The sequence below is a fragment of the Podarcis raffonei genome, chromosome 10 (assembly GCF_027172205.1).
Source record: "Podarcis raffonei isolate rPodRaf1 chromosome 10, rPodRaf1.pri, whole genome shotgun sequence".
NCBI lineage: Eukaryota > Metazoa > Chordata > Lepidosauria > Squamata > Lacertidae > Podarcis > Podarcis raffonei.
Window position 1 is genome coordinate 73,531,826 of NC_070611.1, and position 22,735 is coordinate 73,554,560.

Below are 22,735 nucleotides of genomic sequence, written 5' to 3' on the forward strand. Positions count from 1 at the left end.
ACAATCGTCTGTGCCTCTGCTGTGGCCTCATCTACTGGCAGCTGTTGATATGCTTGGGCCAAGTCCAGCTTGCCAAAAATTTTCGACCCAGCCAGGGTGGCAAGAACATGGCTGACCACTGGCACTGGGTATGCATGGGCCGTGAGGGCCTTGTTTATGGTACATTTGTAGTCTGCGCAGATGCGGACTGAACCATTAGGCTTGACAGGCGTGACGATTGGGGTTTCCCAGGGGGCATTAGGCACCGGCTCCAGCACTCCTTGCTCCACGAGCCGGTCCAATTCTTCGTCTATACGGGGTTTCAGGGCGAACGGAACCCGGCGGGCCTTGAGCCTGACCGGTCGTACTGCGGGGTCAAGCTGTAGAGCAATGGGGGGGCCCGTATACTGTCCCAATTTCCCATCGAAAACCCCCGGAAATTCCTTGCATATGGCGTCCACGTCCACTTGTAAGCTAGTGTGGTTCACCCCGGTGACGGCTAGCCCCAGTGGTCCAAACCATGCCAATCCCAGTAAGCTAATGTAGGGGCCCTTGACCACAAGCAAGTCCAGTTGCCGCGTCCGCCCTCGGTATTGCACCCTGAAGGTCCCCACCCCCATTGTGGGGACCTTACGTTTTTGGAAGTCCCAGAGGGTGAATGGGGCCGGCCTGAGTTTGGGACCCCCAGTAGGACACAGTTTCCTTAAGGTCCTTGCCGAGATTATGGATAGAGTTGAACCCGTGTCAAGCTCCATGCGGCATGGGGCCCCCTCTATCTGTACGTCAACATAAATTTTCTCTACGTTGGGGTGGGGCAACTGGTATACCTGGAAGTCCGTGAGCTCTGTCGAGTTGCCTTGGTGCGTTGGGCCCTGGGACCTGGGGCTCTTGGATTGGTCATCTGATGCCTGGCATCGGGTGGGCCGAGCCCGACACACCCGGGCGATGTGTCCCAATTTTCTGCACTGCCTGCACTCTGCGTTGCGGAAACGGCAGGTCCTCCTCTCGTGACTTTCTCCACAGCTTGCGCAGTTCCCTCCTTCTCGTCGAGGCAGCTGTGGTATGTGGGCTGCTTGAGTGCGCTGCTGTACTCGGTGCACCTCCTCCCTGTCGGATCCTGAGTCGTCGGTGAGGTCTTCGTGGTGGACCCTCGGTTGGGACAGCTGGCTCGGCCGTGCCTCTTGCGTCGACCTCTCGGCAGCTTCCGTTGCCAGGGCCTCCTCCAGAGCGACCTGGAACGTTAGGTCCTTCTTAGCATAGAGGCGTCGTTGCAGCTTCTCATCCTTCAGGCCACCGACGAGGCGGTCACGAAGCATGTTCTCCAGCTCTGAGAAGTTGCAGAACCGGGCGGCTTGGCGGAGAGAGGTCACAAACCCAGTTATGGTTTCCCCAGGGGCTTGCCGCTTTGCGTAGAAGGCATTTCGACGAGCCACCACTGAGGGCTGCGGCGAAAAGTGCCCCTTCAGCTGTTCCATTATTGTTTTGTATGGAACAGTAGCGACGTCTTCAGGCGCAAGGAGAGCCCGGGCGATTTCAAACGTCTCCTCTCCGCAGACGCTGAAGAATATCGCCCTCTTCTTGGCGTCTTCTTCGTCGGTGACCCCTTTGGCTTCTAGGAGAAAGGTGAAACGGGAGGCGTACGCTTCCCAGTCTCCAGATGCTGGGTTGAATGGCGAGAAGCTGTTGTCGGTTGCCATTCTGAGTTCCTTGTGTCCCGGAGCTGAAGCCTGGAACACGGTGCGAGGCAGCGGTGTGGCAGGTGGCGGTGCTGCGGTGCTGTGTGTGGCAGTCAGCTCAGCGGGATCCCACCTTCGTCGCCAGTGAAATATACTCAGAGTCGCGAAGTGATTTCATGCTCTTTATTCAGCTCATAGTGGTGAGGAGGAATGAATGAAAGTCCCCTCAAAGTATCTGCTTTATATACATTATTTACACAATGGGCTGCACATGATTGGCTAATTCCGGAATTCTACTGTAAGCCAATCAGGTTGTGGATTCACTTCTATCTGGAGCATGATTGGGTAGTTCCTGCCAACCAATCATACTGCTGCATTGTTCTAGGACCAATCAGACTGCTGCATTCTGAATCCTATTGTTCTAGGACCAATCAGACTGCTGCAGTTTGGATCCTATTCAACTCAGAACATAACAGGTCCCTTTACCGTTTACCTTTATTTATCTTATGTATGTGTTTGCCTTGTACATTTAAGAACGTTTATTTTATATTTGGGACCTTAGAATTCCTACAACACCCGACTGCCCCATCCCATGTACAAAAGCGGACCAAACTAGAAGATGAACACACCCCCTCTCTCACACACCCACACACACCCCGCTTGAAGTCCTTACCTTTCCTCACTTTCTGCCCCACAGAGACCAGCACCTCAGCTCCCACTCTGTGATTGATCATTTGCCCCTTCTGGCTGCGGCCACCTCCCAGACCATGTATTACCCGGGCAATGGGGAGGCCAAGGATCTGCTGGACTGTCCCTGTGAAGGAAAGTCAGGACGGTGGTTAACATGGAAGAAGGAGCGAGCTTGTTTTCTCCTGCTCCGGAAGGTAGGACCTGAACCGATGGACTCAGATTCCAAGAAAGGAGATTCCAACTGAACATTTGGAAGAACATTTTAAGAGTGAGAGACATTTGACAGTGGAGCAAATTGCTTACAGCAGGCTTCCTCAAACTCGGCCCTTCAGATGTTTTGAGACTACAGTTCCCATCATCCCTGACCACTGGTCCTGCTAGCTAGGGATCATGGGAGTTGTAGGCCAAAATATTCTGGAGGGCAGAGTTTGACGAAGCCTGACTTACGGTTAGTGGGCTCTGCTTCCGTGGAGGTTTTTAAGCAGAGGTTGGGTGACCAGCTGTGTGTGTGTGTGTGTGTGTGTGTGTGTGTGTAAACACATTACAGAGCATCAATAATAAAAACATAATAAAAAGCATAATAAAATACAGCATAAAAATAGAACAATCATCACAATAGCAGTCCTCTCCCCCACATTTTCACAGGCTATAGATTATTTAAGAGCCATAGGCCTGGGTAAAGAGGAATGCTTTTGCCTGGTGCCTAAAGACATGTAATGATGGTGCCAGGTGGGCCTCTCTGGGGAGAGCATTCTGTGAAAGGGGAGCCACCACAGAAAAGGCCCTGCTCCCTTGTTTTATGGCTAAATACCCTAGTCAGAGAAGTTGAAGGAGGACCTATATCTCACTTTGCGTCAGGTGCTGGGCACTCAAGATGGAGGCCATGCTTGTGCGTCTGAGACTATTTGATGTTATTGAGAACGCCATTCCGCCAGCGCCTGGGAGGTTGTGGAATGATTGCGTTTCTCCGATGGTCACTCTCTGGCTGTAAATCTCGCCTCAATCCAGAGAGACCGGTGATAAGCAACCCCTCCCTCCTGAGCAGAGCACACTCATCTTCTGGCATCTCATCACAGAAGAAAGAGTCAATCAGTAGCTCTAAATTACTTTATTTTACAGTCTATATACAAAGAATCCATCAGCATATCTGTGCTCTTTCATTTTTTTTTCCAAATGATATTTATTCAAAGTTTCATCAATACATATATAAAACCCCAACCCTAACCCAAAAAGGAAAACAATAAAAATAGAAAAAGAAAAAATACAAATCTCAAATTACATTTTTTCATTTGCTTAATTCTTGAACCTCCTCACGCCTCCCTTTTTGTATTCTAGTTCGTTATTTCAGCAAATTCTTCCCATATTTCTCAATTTTAGTTTACGTAATTAATCTTCACACTCTACCTTATTTATTAATCAACATAACCTTTCCCTCTTTTAATATTATCTGTTAATCAATTTACCTTACTCTCTTTAACCTTATCTTATCTTAAAAATCTTAAAATTTCAAAATCACATCACATTCATGCATTTCTCATTAAAATCATTTCTACTAAAGCCAATTTAGTTCCTTTCCAGCATAATCCCTCAAATTTCAATAATATTACACTAATTCCAAAATTAACATAGAATTTCCCTTCATATCTCTGATTTTCATCCAACGTCCCTTCTTCCTGGTTTCGGGTCATATCAGTCCTTTCTGTCCATTACATAGTCCATCAATCTGGTGTTCTAATGTCCGAGGACCTTAAATCTCTTCTAGGCCCCTTCTGCAAATTTTTTTGTTCTTGTTTGTGCTTACGCAGTTCTCTGTCTATTGTTAATTTCTGGGGGAGTGGGTCTCCGGGGGGGTTCCATCCAGTACTGATTTCCATTTCCCTTGATCCAATTGACCCCTTCCCCCCAGTCCCAGTCCCAGTCTTAATCTTTATAGTCCAAAAAGTATTTGTCCCACTAGAGTAAAAAGCTTCCTTGACTTCAAATACTTCCCACTAGAGTAAAAAAGCTTCCTTGACTTCAAATACTTCCCAGCACTCTCCAAGTTCAATCCTCCAATGCAGTAGCTTTTGTTCCTGCAGAACTTTAAATCTTTCCATTTGTGTTGTATGGGGAATAGCTACTGCCTCTTCCTTCTCTATCTGCCCTTGGACTTGCCCTGTCAAACCGAACTCCCGAGTTGATCGCTGTGTAGCTTCTTTATCCTTGTTCCCTGTTAAATCATATTCACTGGCCACAGCACTCATGAAGTCCAATTTTTCATTCATCAGGCTCATTTTGTCGCACAGCTGCTCCAGCAAAGCACTAGTCCTGCCAAGGGCAGACACCAAACCTTCCTGGCCACACATTTCTGTTCAAAAGCAAGGTCAAACAGCTGTTCCCACGGTCCAAATCTCTCATATGTAAGCTGCGACCGCAAACTGACAGGCTCCCTCTAGGGGACACAATTTCTATTTGTATCCATTTTTATTTTTTTTAAGAAAGTATCGAACAAAGAAAATTACTTTCGATTTCAAGTCCTTTCGATTTCAAATACTTTGTTTCTTTAAAGAGCAAAAATGCAGAAGGTAGCGTTGAAGTTAGATTGTTTCTCTTTTTATTTTTTCTGTCTGTCAAAATACTCCACTTTCAATCGATGGACGTCTCAAACAGTTTCTGTCCCGACACCCCATCCCCAGGTTTGGGACGGTGGAAACTTATATTCCTTTTCTCACTTCCTGCAGGATTAAACAGTCAAATTCCCCCCCCCCTTTTCTCCTGCTTCCAAGGGGGTTTTGTTGGTTATGGGTGCAGGAAATTTCCAACTTTAAAAGAACTTTTTAGGCTATTAGGTTGCAAGGTCTTTGCTTCAATCTGTATACAAGAACGGGAGGTGGACTTCCTGTTTACACCTTCCCGCTTTGTGTCTAATTCATAAATTTGCAGATTTCGTAATCCGAATCTCCGTTTACTCATGGGTACTTGATTTAGAGTCCAAATGTCATCAGGAAAAGGTCAGCGCTCTCCGGCGATGGCTACGTGGCTTCCCTCCATGGAAATAGCAATCGGTTCGATGCACCGCGCTACTCACCCCACTTCACTCCGGAGCCCCGAAAAAGGGTTTCCTCGTGAGTAGGGGAGGCGCTCTTGGTGCTCTGCCGAACCCCACGTTCCCAGGCTTCCTCCGCCTGGGATTTCTAACGGGCCCCCGCCTTCGCCGCGGCGGGAAGACCCAATTTCCACGGAGCCCGTTCCTCCAGTCGGAGGAACTCCGCCATTCGCCGATGGCGCTAACCCGGAAGTCCCATATCTGTGCTCTTTCAGCAGCAGTACAGAAAAGCATCACACACAGAAGTGGAACTTATGCAGATGACACCCAGCTCTACCTCTCTTTTAAATCAGAACCAGTGAAGGCGGTGAAGGTCCTATGTGAGTGCCTGGAGGCGGTTGGAGGATGGATGGCAGCTAACAGATTGAGGTTGAATCCTGACAAGACAGAAGTACTGTTTTGGGGGGACAGGAGGCGGGTGGGTGTGGAGGACTCCCTGGTCCTGAATTGGGTAACTGTGCCCCTGAAGCACCAGGTGTGCAGCCTGGGAGTCATTTTAGACTCACAGCTGTCCATGGAGGCGCAGGTCAGTTCTGTGTCCAGGGCAGCTGTGTAGCAGCTCCATCTGGTAAGCAGGCTGAGACCCTACCTGCCTGCGGACTGTCTTGCCAGAGTGGTGCATGCTCTGGGTATCTCCCGCTTGGACTACTGCAACACGCTCTTCGTGGGGCTACCTTTGAAGGTGACCCGGAAACTGCAATTAATCCAGAATGTGGCAGCTAGACTGGTGACTGGGAGTGGCCGCCGGGGCCACATAACACCGGTCTTGAAAGTCCTACATTGGCTCCCAGTACATTTCCGGGCACAATTCAAAGTGTTGGTGCTGACCTTGAAAGCCTCGGCCCAGTATACCTGAAGGAGCGTCTCCACCCCCATCGTTCCGCCCGGACACTGAGATCCAGCTCCGAGGGCCTTCTGGCAGTTCCCTCATTGTGAGAAATGAGGTTACAGGGAACCAGGCAGAGGGCCTTCTCGGTAGTGGCGCCTGCCCTGTGGAACGCCCTCCCTTCAGGTGTGAAGGAAATAAGCAGCTATCTTCTTTTTAAAAGACATCTGAAGGCAGCCCTGTTTAGGGAAGTTTATAATATTTAATGCTGTGTTGTTTTTAACACTTGATTGGAAGCCGCCCAGAGTGGCTGGGGAAACTCCGCCAGATGGGCGGGGTATAAATAAATTATTATTATTATTATTATTATTATTATTATTATTATTAACTTTATAACAGTGCTGAGACTTCCTGCTCACGCTCTCAGGCACTCACATGATATAAACGTACATAGTGCTACTTGCTGGAGCAGCACGGGTGGATAAAAATCCCTAACAGCTCACCCCCTTCCTTACCATCACGCAGAGCCACCAGTTCCTCCTGCGCCCAGGCTTGCCCCAGCACCTGGAATCGCTCTTCCTGACCCCTGGCACATAGGGCATGGGCCACGTTGGCCTCCACTCCTTGCGCTTCCAGCATGGCCTGGAAAGTCCTCAGGGCAGAGCCATCGTCCAGGGCTTTGGCAATGCGGGCAGCGCCTTGGGAAACAGAGCTGGCTCTCCCACACTGCCACAGTAAGGTTCCTCCTGGAGAGATGGAAGAAAAATGGATGAGTTGGGTGGTCCATGGAGAGAGAGACTTCCTTTCCCCACCCCCACCCCGACTCACACCCTCATGCCCTCCAAGCGTCCCGATTTCCCAGAAACACAGAAGCCATCCTGGTTTCTGATTTGATCCCATAATGTCCTAACTTTCCTTTTTTCCTCCCCTCCACAATTAAAAGTGGTGGAGAGATAAGACCACCCCCCTCCTGTCCTTTTTGGAAACGGGAGCCTTTGCTGTGTGAGTGTGTGTAGCTGCGAAAACGGAGTCCTGTTTATACTGAAAATAAAATCATAGAATCATAGATTCTTGGAAGGGACCCAAGGGTCATCTAGTCCAACCCCCTGCAATGCGGGGATTTCAGCTAAAGCATCCATGACAGATGGCCACCCAACCTCTGCTTAAAAACCTCCAAGGAAGGAGAGTCCACCATCTCTCGTGGGAGTCTGTTCCACTGCTGAGAAGCTCTTACTGTCAGAAAGTTTTTCCGAATGTTTAGTCGGAATCTCCTTTCTTGCAACTTGAAGCCATTGACTCGAGTCCTTGTGAAGAGAATCAGGGCGTATGCTCCTACTTCCAGTAGGGGATTGTTGTTTGCCCATCACTGTTTGGGAAGACAATCAACCCTGTCCGAAGTTGGCAGGGTCTGGACAGTTCAAGTCCAGAACCAAGCATCTAGACATCCGTTTCCAAAATGTGTGTCAGAGTGTCCAGACAGGCTTGGTGAAGCTGCAGTACTGTCCAAGCCAGCAGAATCTGGCAGATGGGTTTACTAAACCTTTGGGTTTCCAGAGGCACAGTGAGTTCTGTGCAGGGTTGCTTTTGGGGTAAGTGTTGTTGCTTCACTTCCACAAGTAGACAGTCGTCGCACAGCAGAGTATAGCAGAGTATAGCAGAGCATAAACGACTCGGAGAGCAGCTCTGTAGAATATCTTCTTTTATTCTATCTACAACTATAATACACAACTATATACAGAGCTAAATGAGGTCTTTGCATAAATGAACGCTGAACTGCACTGAGTGCCTGCAGCTGCTCTTAGCAGCAACCTTATCTATACACACGATCTCTAACACTCAGTCTCTCTCTCTCCGACACACTGACTGACTGACTCTTTGATGTGGTGCTGGCGCAGAATAAGTAGAGAGCAGAACATGCCTCCTCCTCTCTGGAGAATCAGCAGACTCCTCAGGAGATTCTTTTTTTTTTTTTAATATTTTTTATTAAACAGTTTTTATGACCACACAGACATAACATAAATACAACAAATACATAAACAAACAAAAACAAAAACAACACAAAAAACAAGTACCATTTCATATCTTAATTTCTTATACCTTTCTTCCCCGACTTCCTCATGCCTCCCTTTTCTGTATTCCAGATTCTAATCAATTACTCAGCAAATCTTGCCTTATTTTACTTTAAATTTAAGCTAATCTTCCTTATTCTCCTTGTCTTAACCATTGCTAATAGTAACCATTTACTTTCCAGTCCAACATCATTCTAACTTTCATTCATTTTGTAATATTTCTTTAGATAGTCCTTGAACTTTTTCCATTCTTCTTCCGCTGCTTCTCTTCCCTGGTTTCGGATTCTGCTCGTCATTTCTGCCAAGCCCATGTAGTCAATCACCTTCATCTGCCATTCTTCCAGTGTGGGTAAATCTTGTGTCTTCCAGTACTTTGCAATGAGTATTCTAGCTGCTGTTGTAGCATACATAAAGAAAGTTAAATCCGTCTTTAACACCCCTTGGCCGACAATACCCAAGAGAAAGGCCTCTGGTTTCTTAGGGAAGGTATATTTAAATACCTTTTTAAGTTCATTATAGATCATTTCCCAGAATGCCTTAATCTTCGGGCACGTCCACCAAAGGTGAAAAAATGTACCTTCCTTTTCTTTACATTTCCAACATTTATTATCAGGCAAATGGTAAATCTTTGCAAGCTTGACTGGGGTTATGTACCACCTATAGATCATTTTCATAATATTTTCTCTTAAGGCATTACATGCCGTGAATTTCATCCCGGTGGTCCACAACTTTTCCCAATCAGCAAACAAAATATTATGACCAATGTCCTGAGCCCATTTAATCATAGTTGATTTCACCGTTTCATCTTGTGTATTCCATTTCAGCAGCAAATTGTACATTTTTGACAAATTCTTAGTACTGGATTCTAACAATTCAGTCTCCAATTTTGATTTTTCCACCTGGAAGCCAATTTTACTGTCCAATTTAAACACTTCATTTATTTGATGATAGTGCAACCAATCTCTCACCTTCCCTTTTAATTTCTCAAAACTCTGCAATCTCAGTTTGTCCCCTTCCTTTTCCAGGATTTCCCAATATCTTGGCCACTTCGACTCCATATTTAACTTTTTAACTGCCTTGGCTTCCATTGGCGACAGCCACCTTGGAGTTTTGTTTTCCAGCAAATCTTTATATCTGACCCAGACATTTAATAGTGCTTTTCTGACAATATGGTTTTTAAAACTTTTATGTGCTTTAACCTTGTCATACCACAAATATGCATGCCACCCAAAAATATTGTTAAAACCTTCCAAATCCAAAATGTCTGTATTTTCAAGAAGCAGCCAATCTTTTAGCCAGCAGAAAGCTGCCGCTTCATAGTACAGTTTAAAGTCTGGCAGGGCAAACCCCCCTCTTTCCTTTGAATCCGTTAATATCTTAAATTTAATTCTGGGCTTCTTGCCCTGCCAGACAAATTTAGATATATCTTTTTGCCACTTCTTGAAACAGTCCATTTTATCCATTATTTGTAATGCTTGGAACAAAAACAACATTCTTGGCAATACATTCATTTTTATAACTGCAATTCGACCTAACAAGGAAAGCTTCAAGTTTGACCAAATCTCCAAATCTTTTTTCACTTCTGTCCAAGTTTTTTCATAATTATCTTTAAATAGGTTCACATTCTTAGCTGTCATATTTATACCCAAATATTTCACTTTTTTAACCACAGTCAACCCTGTCTCGTTCTGAAACCTTTCTTTTTCAACCTGTGTTAAGTTTTTCTCCAATACCTTAGTCTTTAACTTGTTCAATTTAAATCCTGCCATTTGACCAAACTCTTGAATTATTTCCAAAACTCTTTTCGTACTAGCTTCTGGCTCTTGTAATGTAAGTACTAGGTCATCTGCAAATGCTTTCAATTTATATTGTTTAGCTCCGACCTGAATCCCTTTAACCAACTGGTCCCTCCTAATCATGTTAAGCAAAACCTCCAAGACCGATATAAAAAGTAGTGGGGAGATAGGGCACCCCTGACGTGTCCCTTTTTCAATCTTGAACTCTTCTGTAACCACATTATTTACAATTAATTTTGCTTTCTGTTCAGAGTATATTGCACCTATACCATTTTCAAACCCTTGGCCTACCCCCATCCCCCGGAGGTTCTTCAACATAAAACTCCAAGATATATTGTCAAAGGCTTTCTCGGCGTCCACAAATATCAAAACAGCCTTAGTGTTTATATTCACTTCCAACTTCTCCAAAATGTCAATTATATTCCTTACGTTATCCGACAAATGCCTTTTCGGGAGAAAGCCCGCTTGGTCCCCATGAATCTCCTCCATCAAAACTCTTTTCAATCTCTTTGCTAAAATATCAGCAAAGATTTTGTAATCCACATTTAGTAACGAGATGGGTCGGTAGTTCTTAAGTTGAGTCTTTTCAGTCTCTGTCTTTGGTATAAGTGTAATGTAGGCCTCTCTCCACGTGTCGGGTGCCCTTCTCCCCTCCATGATCTCGTTGCAGACTTCCTTCAAAGGTTGTATCAACCCTTCCTTCAAAACTTTGTAATATTTGGAAGTCAGTCCATCCGGTCCAGGAGATTTGCCCAACGTCATACTTTGAATGGCATCTTCTATTTCTTGTGCTGATATCTCCTGGTTCAAAATTATCTTACTTTCCTGCGAAATCTTTTTCAGCCCATTTTTCTCAAGGAATTGTTGTATATCCATTTCTTTCTGCGGCTCTTGTGTGTACAGTTGTCTAAAGTAGCTCTGAAAACAGTTCCTAATTTCCACTGGGTTACATATGTTCTTTCCTTCCACTTCTATGTTTGTTACCGTGTTGAGTTTTTGTCTCTTCTTTATTTGCCAAGCCAATAACTTGCCACATTTATCTGCAGATTCAAAAATCTTTTGTCTCATTTGTTTAATTTTCCATTCTATTTCTTGATTCATCAGTTCCATGTATTGTGTTTGATATAATTTAATTTCTCTTAAAATCTCTTGCGATTTTGGCTTCAATCTTCATTTCCTTTCCCCTTCTTTTATCTTTTCCAAGATTTTCTCTTTCCTCTCATTTTGCTTTCTTTTCTTTAATGTATTTTGTTGTATCAAAAACCCTCTCATCACGGCTTTACTTGCGTCCCATACTATTCTTTTTTCTACTTTAGTCCTTAAGTTAATTTCAAAATAATCTTTCAAAGTTTTTTGGGCCTTCTTACAAATCTCCTCGTCTCTAAATAAGGTGTCATTCATTCTCCATCTGAAGGAGCCAGTTGTTGTTTGCTTCATCACCATCTTTACTGCGTTATGGTCGGAGAAAGTTTTTGGGCAGATTTCCACTTTCTTTATGTTCTGCGCCATACTGCTAGTCACCCAAATTTGGTCAATCCGTGTCCATGTCATTTTGGCTTCAGAAAAGAAGGTTCCCTCTCTTTCTAATGGGTGTTTTGTTCTCCAAATGTCGATCAAGTCCATATTGTCAGTCATTTCAAAGAAAGTTTTTGGTAGTCTTCCGTCTTTTGTAACTACCTGTCTTTGTGCTTTGTCCATATTTGTTGAAACTACTCCATTCATGTCACCCATCATAATTAAATTGTAATCCATGTAGTCCATCAAAGTCTCATGCAACTTCTTAAAGAATTCAGCTTTCCCTTCATTTGGTGCATAGATTCCCACTATCAAAAACTTTTCTCCTTGAGATTGAATTTCTATTGCCAAATATCTTCCTTGATCATCTTTAAAAATTTGTTTCGGTTGCAAACTTTCCTTTGCATAGATCACCACTCCTCTCTTTTTTACTCTGTCTGAAGATATAAATTCTTGTCCCAATCTTTTATTTATTAATAATTTTCTATGTGCTCTTGTCACATGAGTCTCTTGTAAACAAATCAAGTCCAATTGGTCTTTCTTTAAAGCATGAAATATATTTTTTCTTTTTCTGGGAATATTTAAACCGTTACAATTCCAGGTTAAAAGTTGCAGAGCCATGATGGGGTTATTTACTCTTTCCTCCTACAGCTCCCAGTTGTTGTTCCTCTTTTGTCGGTGGTTCCGTATCCGTGTCTAATGGTCCCTTGCTTGAAGGATGCCCTTGTCCTGGATCCTCCGGAGATTCTTGGATATGGGAGGGGTGAAATCTCCTCATACCAGACTCCCCTCATTACTTCACAATCCTACCCTCCAGAGGAAGAGAAAACAAGCATGCTCCCCTCCTCAATGTGACAGCCCTTAAGATATTTGAAGATGGCTCTCATATCTCCTCTCAGTCTCCTCTTTTCCAGGTTAAACATATCCAGCTCCTTCAACCGTTCCTCATCAGGCTTAGTTTCCAGACCCTTGATCATCTTGGTCGCCCTCCTCTGCACACCTGCCAGCTTGTCAACTTCCTTCTTAAATTGTGGTGCCCAGAACTGGACACCGTATTCCAGGTGTGGTCTGACCAAAGCAGAATAGAGTGGGACTATGACTTCCCTTGATCTGGACACTAGACTTCTGTTGATGTAGCCGAGAATAAAATTGGCCTTTTTTGCTGCTGCATCACACTGTGGACTCATGTTCAGCTTGTGGTCCACCAAGACCCCCAGATCCTTGTCACATGTCCTGCTAGTAAGCCAGATGTCCCCCATCATGTATTTGTGCATCTGGTTCTTCCTGCCTAAGTGCAGAACCTGACATTTGTCCCTATTGAAATTCATTGTGTGAGCTTCTGCCCAGTTCTCCAATCTGTCAAGGTCAAAGACAAAGGCTCTGATATTATATCCCCAAGCTCCTTTAGTACCCTTGGATGCAGTTCATCAAGCCCTGGAGATCTGAATTCATTTAAAGTAGCTAGATGTTTCCTTATTACCTCTTTTCCCTCCTTGCATAATTTATTCTGTTATCACCAAGTTGGGCATCACTTTCTTTTTGGGTGAAGACAGAGGCAAAGTAGGTGTTGAGTAGTTCCACCTTTTCTCTGTCACCCAATAGCATTTCTCCGTCTTCCCCACGCAAAGGATCTACCACTTGCTTGCTCTTCCTCTTACTTCGAACATAGCAAAAAACCCCACAACCCTTTATTATTATTATTATTATTATTAACCTCTCTTGCAAGCCTGAGCTCATTCTGAGCTTGAGCCAGCCTGGTTTTCCTCCTGCAACTGTTGGCTACTCGTTTCTACTTCTCCTTTGTGATTTCCCCTTTCTTCCGTTTCTTATACATGCCCTTCTTAACTCTCAGTTCATCTGTAAGGTCCTTATGCAGCCACACCAGTTTCCTTAGATGTCTCCCACTTTTCTTTCTTGTTGGTATTGTCTGTGTGAGGGGAGGGTGTGGTTGCTCACGAAGATAACAGCCAGGACTCTGGCCTGTCTTTACAAGATTTATTGAGTGCAAAAACTTATGTACAGTGCAGAAGTCCAAAAACCATCTCTGCCTTAATCGCTAGCAGATTCCGGAAGTGTCTTCTTCCTGTTTGCCCTCCAGCAGAAAAGCCTGGGAAACTCCCCTCTCCTCTTTTCCTTACGTGAAATTCCCTGGCGAAAACTATGCGATGGAAGAGGCACATCCACTTCCCTGGGAGCGGTGTCTTGGCTCCCCTCAGCCTGACTGAGCCTTTGCATCGCCCGCCCCCCTTTCTCTCGTCGTCCGTGTCTCCTGAAGGCTCCCCGTCCCCAGACTCTGACAAAGTGCAGCTGCTCAACAGAGGAGGCTGTCTGTACATTCCTGTCTCTCCCCCCTTCCCTGAAAGCAGACCCCTGACATGTTGATTCAAGCCAACAAAACCAGCGAAGTCCAGAGGAATTGGCCACCCTCCAGGTGCCTGGCTTGAATCCAGCGACTCCCAGCAAGACCAGGGGAGGTCTCCAATCGGCGATTCTTCCCAACGTGAAGAAGAACACACCACTCCTCCCCCTCCCATTGCTAGGGAGGGGATAGAGACAGACAGAAATATATTTACATGCCTTTATTCCTGTCTTTCCAGCAGTACAGAGAAATCATGTCTGTACTCTCTCATCCCAACTGCAGAGAGAGAATAACTCCTCCCATGTACTTCCAGTACAGGGTCATGTGCCACTCTGAGCTAACATCCGGCGCTCAGTGCACAGATTAGACTGTCCCTGGTTCCCACGGTACAGTCCCATAACGTCAACATCCTGTTTTGCATCCCAGCCACCTGGAGCTCGCTTCTGCATTGCTCCTTTTTCGTAACATGACAGTCTGCTTTGGGGGCTTCAATATTTCTCCTTTTAGAAACTCCCATCCTTCATCGACTCCCTTCTCAATGAGTATTTCTGACCACGGGATCACACCCAGCAGCTCCTTCAGCTTTTGGAAATTGGCCTTCTTAAAGTCCAGAGTGGACTTGTGGGTGCTGGTTGAGAAAACCCCCTGGGAGTCGGGGCCCTTGTGGGTGCCACTGGACCTCACCGCAGCAAGTGGGCCTTGGGGTTTGTTGCTTCCTTCCCTCCCTCCCTTCCTCTCACACACAACACACTGAAACGTTTTACGTTGCCACTCAGGTGCCCCCCCCCAATGCAGACCTAGCGTGGTCACCAGCTCACGGAGATCCCTGGGTCCTTGTCCTTCCAAGCACTCCAAGGATTCAAGGACCTCCAAGGAGTGACCCACTCGAAACCCCAAAGGTCCGTCCATCTTGCTGAGCACCGCTGATGTGCTTATCCCTAGCTGGGTCCCAACAGACACCTTTGACAGAGAGAGAGAGAGAGAGAGAGAGAGAATGAATGAATGAGTGAGTGAATGAATGTCTATGTTTGTGCTCAGAGAACTGCATTTGTTGCCGATTTGCTTCCAGGCCAAGTTTAAAGTGTTATTATTAGTACCGTATTGGCCTGAATATAAACCGCACTTTTTTTCTAAGTTCCTACTGTGGAAAGTTAAGGTGCGGCTTATATTCGGAACCGAGCACTCCGTGCCCCCTCCCAACACTCCCACTCTGTGGGATGATGATTACAATAGCATATAAAAATGCTCTTTGCTCTGCTGAGCTCGTGGCTTCCCTCCATCTCTTCAACTGGTTTTTTTTGTTTTCAAGACTTTATATTGCACTTTAAAACCTCCACTTCTGACTTTTATGTCCTTATAGTCAACTCTGTCTCTTTGGTCTAGAAATGTTTTAAATTTCATTGCAGGATTTATTTCAATCCCACTAGTGCTGATTGCCGAAGAATGGATGCTTTTGAATTCTGGTGCTGGAGGAGACTCTTGAGAGTCCCATGGACTGCAAGAAGATCAGACCTCTCCATTCTGAAGGAAATCAGCCCTGAGTGCTCACTGGAAGGACAGATCCTGAAGCAGAGGCTCCAAGACCTTATGAGAAGAGAAGACTCCCTGGAAAAGACCCTGATGTTGGGAAAGATGGAGGGCACAAGGAGAAGGGGACGACAGAGGACAAGATGGTGGGACAGTGTTCTCGAAGCTAGCAGCATGAGTCTGACCAAACTGCGGGGGGCAGTGGAAGACAGGAGTACCTGGCGTGCTCTGGTCCATGGGGTCATGAAGAGTCGGACACGACTAAACAACAACAACAACAGTGTCTTCCCATTTTTACAATAATTATTCATATACCCAATAAATTTACTCCAGTCTCTTTGAAACTTTCGGTTGCCTTGGTTCTGGATTCTACTGGTCAGCTTGGCTAATTCCGCATAGTCCATCATCTTTGTCTGCCGCTGGAAGGATTTAAGGAGAACATTCGGTCTCCAAATCCCCATCCCAAGAAGCAGAACACAAGGAGGGCTTCCTGGATCAGGCCAATGGCCCATCTAGACCAGCATCCTGTTGTTCTCATGGTGGCTGACCAGATGCCTGTGGCCAGCCCATAAGCAGGATTCAAGAGCAACTGGGATTCAGAAGCACTGCTGCCCCCCGACTATGGCAGCAGGGCAAAGCCATCCTGGCTGGTAGCCCCTCAATAGCCCTCTCCTCCCTGAAGGAGTTGAAAGCCTCCAGAAGCCAATGGCCCTTCTCTGAGGACTCACCAGGCTCTCAGCCAGCTGCTGGGCACTCTCCAGAGTGGGGTAAAGGGCTGCGCTGCCAAACTTCACATCCAGAACCAGGGCAGAGATGTTCTCCGCAGCCTTCTTGCTCAGGATGGAACCTGTGAGGCAAGAGAGAGGCAGTGTCAAGGGGCTGTCAGGAATGCAGGTACATCCGCAGGTCAGGAAGCGGACTCGAGACATGAAGTGCTATTGGCTTTTATTCACAAAATTAAAAAGTGTTGGGTTCATCTAGGCTAGTGTTTCCCAAAGTGGGCAATACCATCTCCTGGGGGGTGCGGTAGGATTGGTCCCAAAGCATCATCTATTCCATGGGTAAGCAAACTACTGTAAGGCCCGGGGGCCAGATCCAGCCCAATCGCCTTCTCAATCCGGCCTGCAGACAGTCCGGGAACCAGTGTGTTTTTACATGACCAGAATGTGTCCTTTTATTTAAAATGCATCTCTGGGTTATTTGTGGGGCATAGGAATTTGTTCAATATTTATTTTTCCCCCAAAATATAGTCCGGCTCCCCACAAGGTCTGAGGGACAGTGGACCAGCCCCCTGCTGAAAAAGTTTGCTGACCCCTGATCTATTCCAACCTCCTACAGAGCAGGATAGTTTGTACAGTACAAATCAAAAAAAGGTTTCAATAAAACACATTGTAAACTTCATTATGGGAAATCACATTGGCGAAAGATGGGACTCCACAGCGCCATCTGGCATCACAGTGTTATAAAGGTAAAGGTACCCCTGCCCGTACGGGCCAGTCTTGCCAGACTCTAGGGTTGTGCGCCCATCTCACTCTATAGGCCGGGGGGCCAGCACTGTCCGCAAACACTTCCGGGTCACGTGGCCAGCGTGACATCGCTGCTCTGGCGAGCCAGAGCCGCACACGGAACGCCGTTTACCTTCCCGCTAGTAAGCGGTCCCTATTTATCTACTTGCACCCGGGGGTGCTTTCGAACTGCTAGGTTGGCAGGCGCTGGGACCGAGCAACGGGAGCGCACCCCGCTGCGGGGATTCGAACCGCCGACCTTTCGATCGTCAAGTCCTAGGCGCTGAGGCTTTAACCCACAGCGCCACCCGCGTCCCTTCACAGTGTTATAGCACGTATAAAATGCTTTTTCTTTACTAGTGTATCTGAGTCCACAGCTCCTCCGCCTTGACTGGTAGGCCCAATGATCAATTTGCTTGCTTGCTTGCTTGCTTGCCTGTTTAAATATGTATCCTGCCCTTCATCCCAAGATCTCAGGGTGGTTCACAGACTGAAACCACAAAGTACGTAATAAAAACAAAACAATAACCCACCCCATCCCACAAACACATTTAAAATGATTAGCTTGAGAAGATAAATAAATGCATTTCAAAACCTAGACCCAGAGAACACACCAATTACTATGTGGTTTTCTATCTTGATTGTATTCTGTGAACCGCCCTGAGACCCCCGGGTATAGGGCAGTATAGAAACCCTACCAGCCCACAGACTGTCTCGCCAGAGTGGTGCATGCCGAGAGTGGTTGCTGAGATCTGGCAAAATCCACCAGAAAGCCCTTTTGAACCTAGCGATACCTGTCTCCTTCCCACTTGAGGACCCCCAGCCCATCTGTGCCCCTGCTGTGTTAACCATGTGGGGAGCTGCCTATGTGGCATAGTGACAGAGTGTTGGACTAGGACCTGGGTTCAAATCCCCCACTCGGCCATGAAGCTCACCGGGTGACCTGGGGGGCCAGTCACTGCTTCTTGGCATAACATACCTACTTTGGGTTAAATAAGGGAGACAGCCATGTTACGCCTCTTTGAGTTCTTTGGAGAAAAAGGCATGGCACAGATGTAATGAGCAGGTATTGGCAATAGTAAGGAATTCTTCAATTATGAAGAATAATGAAGTCAGTTATGCTACAGGCACATAACTGCTGCCTGATTGGAAGGAGCCCACAGCCAGGGCCTCAGCACCCGGGATTTCTCCTGCAACTGGATCTCACCCCATACCTGTGATGAGGGGCAAGCTGTCCACTGTGGCTGTTACGTCTCTCAGGGCATAGAGGGCCTTGTCTGCTGGGACCAGCTCTGAACTCTGCTCCACAATGCAGCAACCAACCTGTTCCAGGATCTGCTTCATCTGCAAGAGAACAAGTCCTAGGCTGTCTGCAGGGGCCACTCGTCATCAGCTCCACCCAGGAACCCCACCACCTCCCTTTGCTGCCAAGTAGCTAGTACAGAGGGAGAAAAGTCTAGCGCAGTGATTTCCAAACTTTTTCAGACCACTGCCTCCTGGGTTCCATAAATTCACCCCACCCTACTCTATCAAAAGCTTTATTCAGGATAATGGTTTGCATGACCCACTAAGGAAGATAATACAATAAAATTCAAAACAGTTACAACTGTTTATTAGATTTAATCAAAACCATTTTGTTTAATTGATTCAACAAAAACTGATCAGCTTGGTCCATTGATGCCAGCTTTTCAATGGCTGATAGTCATTTACCAAGAATGAGCTTCACTGTTCTGTAAATTCTTAATGTGATGTGGGGGCTTCATGGACTGATCCCAGCTCCCCAATGTCTGGCTTAAAGTCACTTAGAAGGAGTCTTAAATCACCACCTCCAGTGCTCCCTGCCAACCTCTTGTCTTTTAGCGCCCCCTAAGTAATCCCACTGTTCCCCAGAGAATGCTACTGTCCACTTGGGGATCCACTGGACTATGTGTATTTCTGTGCAAATTACTCGGCTGCAAAACTGCATTGTAAAATCTGGATTAGAGCAAATTTTAAAGGGTCCCTGTGCTTCAGTTCAAATCCGGTGCAAATCAGGTAAGTTCATCAACAACTCTGAACTGAATTGAGTTTCTCCTCCAACCATAGTCCCAATTTAGATCAGGCGCAGCTTAAATGAACTTTCCTGCAGTTTAGAACAGGTTCTTGCTTCTCTCTTCTCTCTTAGGAGAGCAGAATAATAATAATAATAATAATAATAATAATAATAATAATAATAATAATAATACAGTGGTACCTCAGGTTACATACGCTTCAGGTTACATACGCTTCAGGTTACAGACTCTGCTAACCCAGAAGTAGTACCTCGGGTTAAGAACTTTGCTTCAGGATGAGAACAGAAATCGTGCTCCGGCGGCGCGGTGGCAGCAGGAGGCCCCATTAGCTAAAGTGGTGCTTCAGGTTAAGAACAGTTTCAGGTTAAGTACGGACCTCTGGAACAAATTAAGTACTTAACCCGAGGTACCACTGTAATAATAATAATGATGATGATGATGATGATCATGATGATGTATTATTTATATCCCGCCCATCTGGCTGGGTTTCCCCAGCCACTCTGGGCAGCTTCCAACAGAACACTAAAATACAATAACCTGTTGTCGTTTATTCATTTAGTCGTGTCCGACTCTTCGTGACCCCATGGATCAGAGCACGCCAGGCAAACATTAAAAGCTTCCCTAAACAGGGCTGCCTTCAGATGTCTTCTAAAAGTCTGGTAGTTGTTGTTCTCTTTGACATCTGGTGGGAGGGCGTTCCACAGGGCGGGTGTCACCACCGAGAAGGCCCTCTGCCTGGTTCCCTGGAACTTGGCTTCTGGAAGTGAGGGAACCACCAGTAGGCCCACTGGACTTCAGTGTCCGGGCAGAACAATGGAGGTGGAGACGCTCCTTCAGGTATACTGGACCGAGGCTGTTTAGGGCTTTAAAGGTCAGCACTAACACTTTGTATAGTGTCAGAAACCCTTTTGCTAGCATTGTCTCCCTGGGTTATGCCTTTTCCTCCCTCCACCCATGCCTACTCTTCTCGGCCAACACAAACAGACAGCCACATACCCTCAACACACACCCCATAAGCCCCTTTGGCTCCATCACAGCCTAGGACACCTCACCTGTTCTGGGCTCTGGCAGACCATGAAGCTAGGTATGGACTCCAGCTTGTCCAGGGTGCCTCCGGTGTGGCCCAGACCTCGGCCACTGATCATGGGCACCTGTTGAAAGGAAAAGAGGAAAGTCTGGGTTGCCTTAGGTTGTGAGCAGTATAGGAAGTTGGGTAGGGGAGAAGGTGTTTCTTTAAGAACCTCAGCGGAGTTTGCTTAATGTCTGACCTAGTTCAGCATCATGGCTTGAGAACCGGCTGTGGGCCTCTTTAATTTTTGCCCGGGAACCAGAGAGGTTGGAAGAACCTTCTCAACTCACCTTACAGCCACAGGCAGCCAAGGCTGGTGCCAGAGGAAGGCTGACTTTGTCGCCCACTCCCCCAGTGGAGTGCTTGTCCACCAGGAGCCCTTGCCATTTCTCCGGCCACTCAAGGACCCTCCCTGATGTAGCCATTGCCTGCGTCAGCACCAGAGTCTCGTCAGGCTCCATGCCCTGTAGTCGGATGGTCATCAGCATCGCTCCTAGAAGACAACAGGTGATGCGGGTTAGGTGCTTAAGCCAGAGGGATATTCTGAGAGGGTCTAGCACAATCCACAGACATGGCCTGGCATGTCACACATGCTGGATTTGGTTCAGTCAGCAGATTGTGCAGGTCGTCCCTATGGGACCGCCTCTCCTGGTATGTCCCACAGAGGACCTTACGGTCTTCAAATAAAACATCTTGGAGGTCCCGGGCCACAGGGAAGTTAGGCTGGCCTCAACCAGAGCCAGAGCTTTGTCGTCCATGGCCCTGACTTGGTGGAACGCTCTGTCCCAAGAGACCAGGGCCCTGAGGGACTTGACATCTTTCCGCAGGGCCTGCAAGACGGAGCTGTTCCACCAGGCCTTTGGCCAAGGCACAGTCTGACCCCCTCCTTCGGTAATCCACATAGAACTCTAGCCCAATGGTTGTCATTAATTTGATTTTGAATTGAATTTAAAATGCATTTCAATTAATTGATTGTCATTTTATGTAAACTGTGTTATTTTTATTATTGTTAGCCGCTCTGAGCCCGGCTTCGGCTGGGGAGGGTGGGATATAAATAAATAAATAAATAAATAAATAAATAAATAATAAAATATTTTGTATTGTTTCAGGAACCTGCCCATACTGTGGAACCTTGACCATTCTGATTCTGAGAACAGCAGAGTTGGATCACTTTTGTTGTTGTTGTTGTTGTTGTTGTTGTTGTTGTTGTTGTTGTTGTTTCGTCGTTTAGCCGTGTCCAACTCTTTGTGACCCCATGAACCAGAGCACGCTAGGCACTCCTCTCTTCCACTGCCTCCCACAGTTGGGTCAAACTCATGCTGGTAGCTTCGAGAACACTGTCCCACCATCTCGTCCTCCGTCGTCCCCTTCTCCTTGTGCCCTCCATCTTTCCCAACATCAGGGTCTTTTCCAGGGAGTCCTCTCTTCTCATGAGGTGGCCAAAGTATTGGAGCCTCTGCTTCAGGATCTGTCCTTCCAGTGAGCACTCAGGGCTGATTTCCTTCAGAATGGAGAGGTTTGATCTTTTTGCAGTCCATGGGACTCTCAAGAGTCTCCTCCAGCACCACAATTCAAAAGCATCAATTCTTTGGCATCAATTCTTTTGATCACTAGCAAGGTGATTATTCTAGGCCACAAGAAGGTCTTCTGTTGTGGCTGCTAACCCAAAGCTTTATTTGTAAAGACATGGCTAAAAAGAGATATTTGTACAGATATGATTGCACAAGTTTTAGGTAGTTTTTCCCCTTTTTTAGTTTTAAAGTAATCATTGGATATTCTACTTGCAACTATATAATAAGGAAAAGCATGCAAGATTTCAGGAGAATGCTATCCAGCTGCTCAAGATGAAATCAACCAGCTCTTGGTTTCCATAATTCCTTTGAAGTAATTCTTTCCTTGGTGGACAGAGTGCCTGAAGAACTATGGATGGAGGCTCGCAACATTATATAGGAGGTAGCAACGAAAACCATCCCAATGAAAAGGACATGCAAGAAAGCAAAGTGGCTGTCCAACGAGGCCTTACAAATAGCGGGGGAGAGAAGGCAAGCAAAATGCGAGGGAGACAGTGAAAGATACAGAAATTGAATGCAGATTTCCAAAATATAGCAAGGAGAGACAAGAAGGCAGGACCAGTGGTTGTGTTTTCTGCTGCAGGAATGTCAGTCTGCTTCCACTAGGGCCTCCTTGTAAGTTAAGCAAACCCTATGAAGACAGCCTAAGTCTCTCTGCTTTGAGAGCCAGTGTGGTGTAATGGTTAAGAGCTGTAGTCTCCTAATCTGGGGAACTGGGTTCGCGTCTCCGCTCCTCCACGTGCAGCTGCTGGGTGACCTTGGGCCAGTCACACTTCTCTGAAGTCTCTCAGCCCCACTCACCTCACAGAGTGTTTGTTGTGGGGGAGGAAGGGAAAGGAGAATGTTAGCCGCTTTGAGACTCCTTAAAGGGAGTGAAAGGCAGGATATCAAATCCAAACTCTTCTTCTTCTTCTCTTCTTCCTCATTTGAACCCTGTAGCATTATTCTTGGAGAGCGGTTCTAGCTAAATTCCCTCCCCACATAGGAAGCCATGGGAAGGGTTGCCTTGGCTGTGCC

General features: G+C 46.4%; 1 protein-coding gene across 1 annotated transcript in view; it reads right to left on the reverse strand.

The window, feature by feature from the left end:
• Positions 1-22,735, reverse strand: part of TYMP (thymidine phosphorylase) — a 29,688-nt gene that overhangs the window by 6,618 nt on the left and 335 nt on the right. Inside the window, exons 2-8 of the mRNA XM_053405398.1 lie at positions 20,438-20,640; positions 20,131-20,229; positions 18,242-18,371; positions 16,251-16,369; positions 14,793-14,955; positions 6,772-7,002; positions 2,329-2,469 (exon numbers count right to left, since the gene is read on the reverse strand). Of these exons, the coding sequence (XP_053261373.1) occupies positions 2,329-2,469; positions 6,772-7,002; positions 14,793-14,955; positions 16,251-16,369; positions 18,242-18,371; positions 20,131-20,229; positions 20,438-20,640 (1,086 nt within the window). The remainder of the gene's footprint in view (positions 1-2,328; positions 2,470-6,771; positions 7,003-14,792; positions 14,956-16,250; positions 16,370-18,241; positions 18,372-20,130; positions 20,230-20,437; positions 20,641-22,735) is intronic.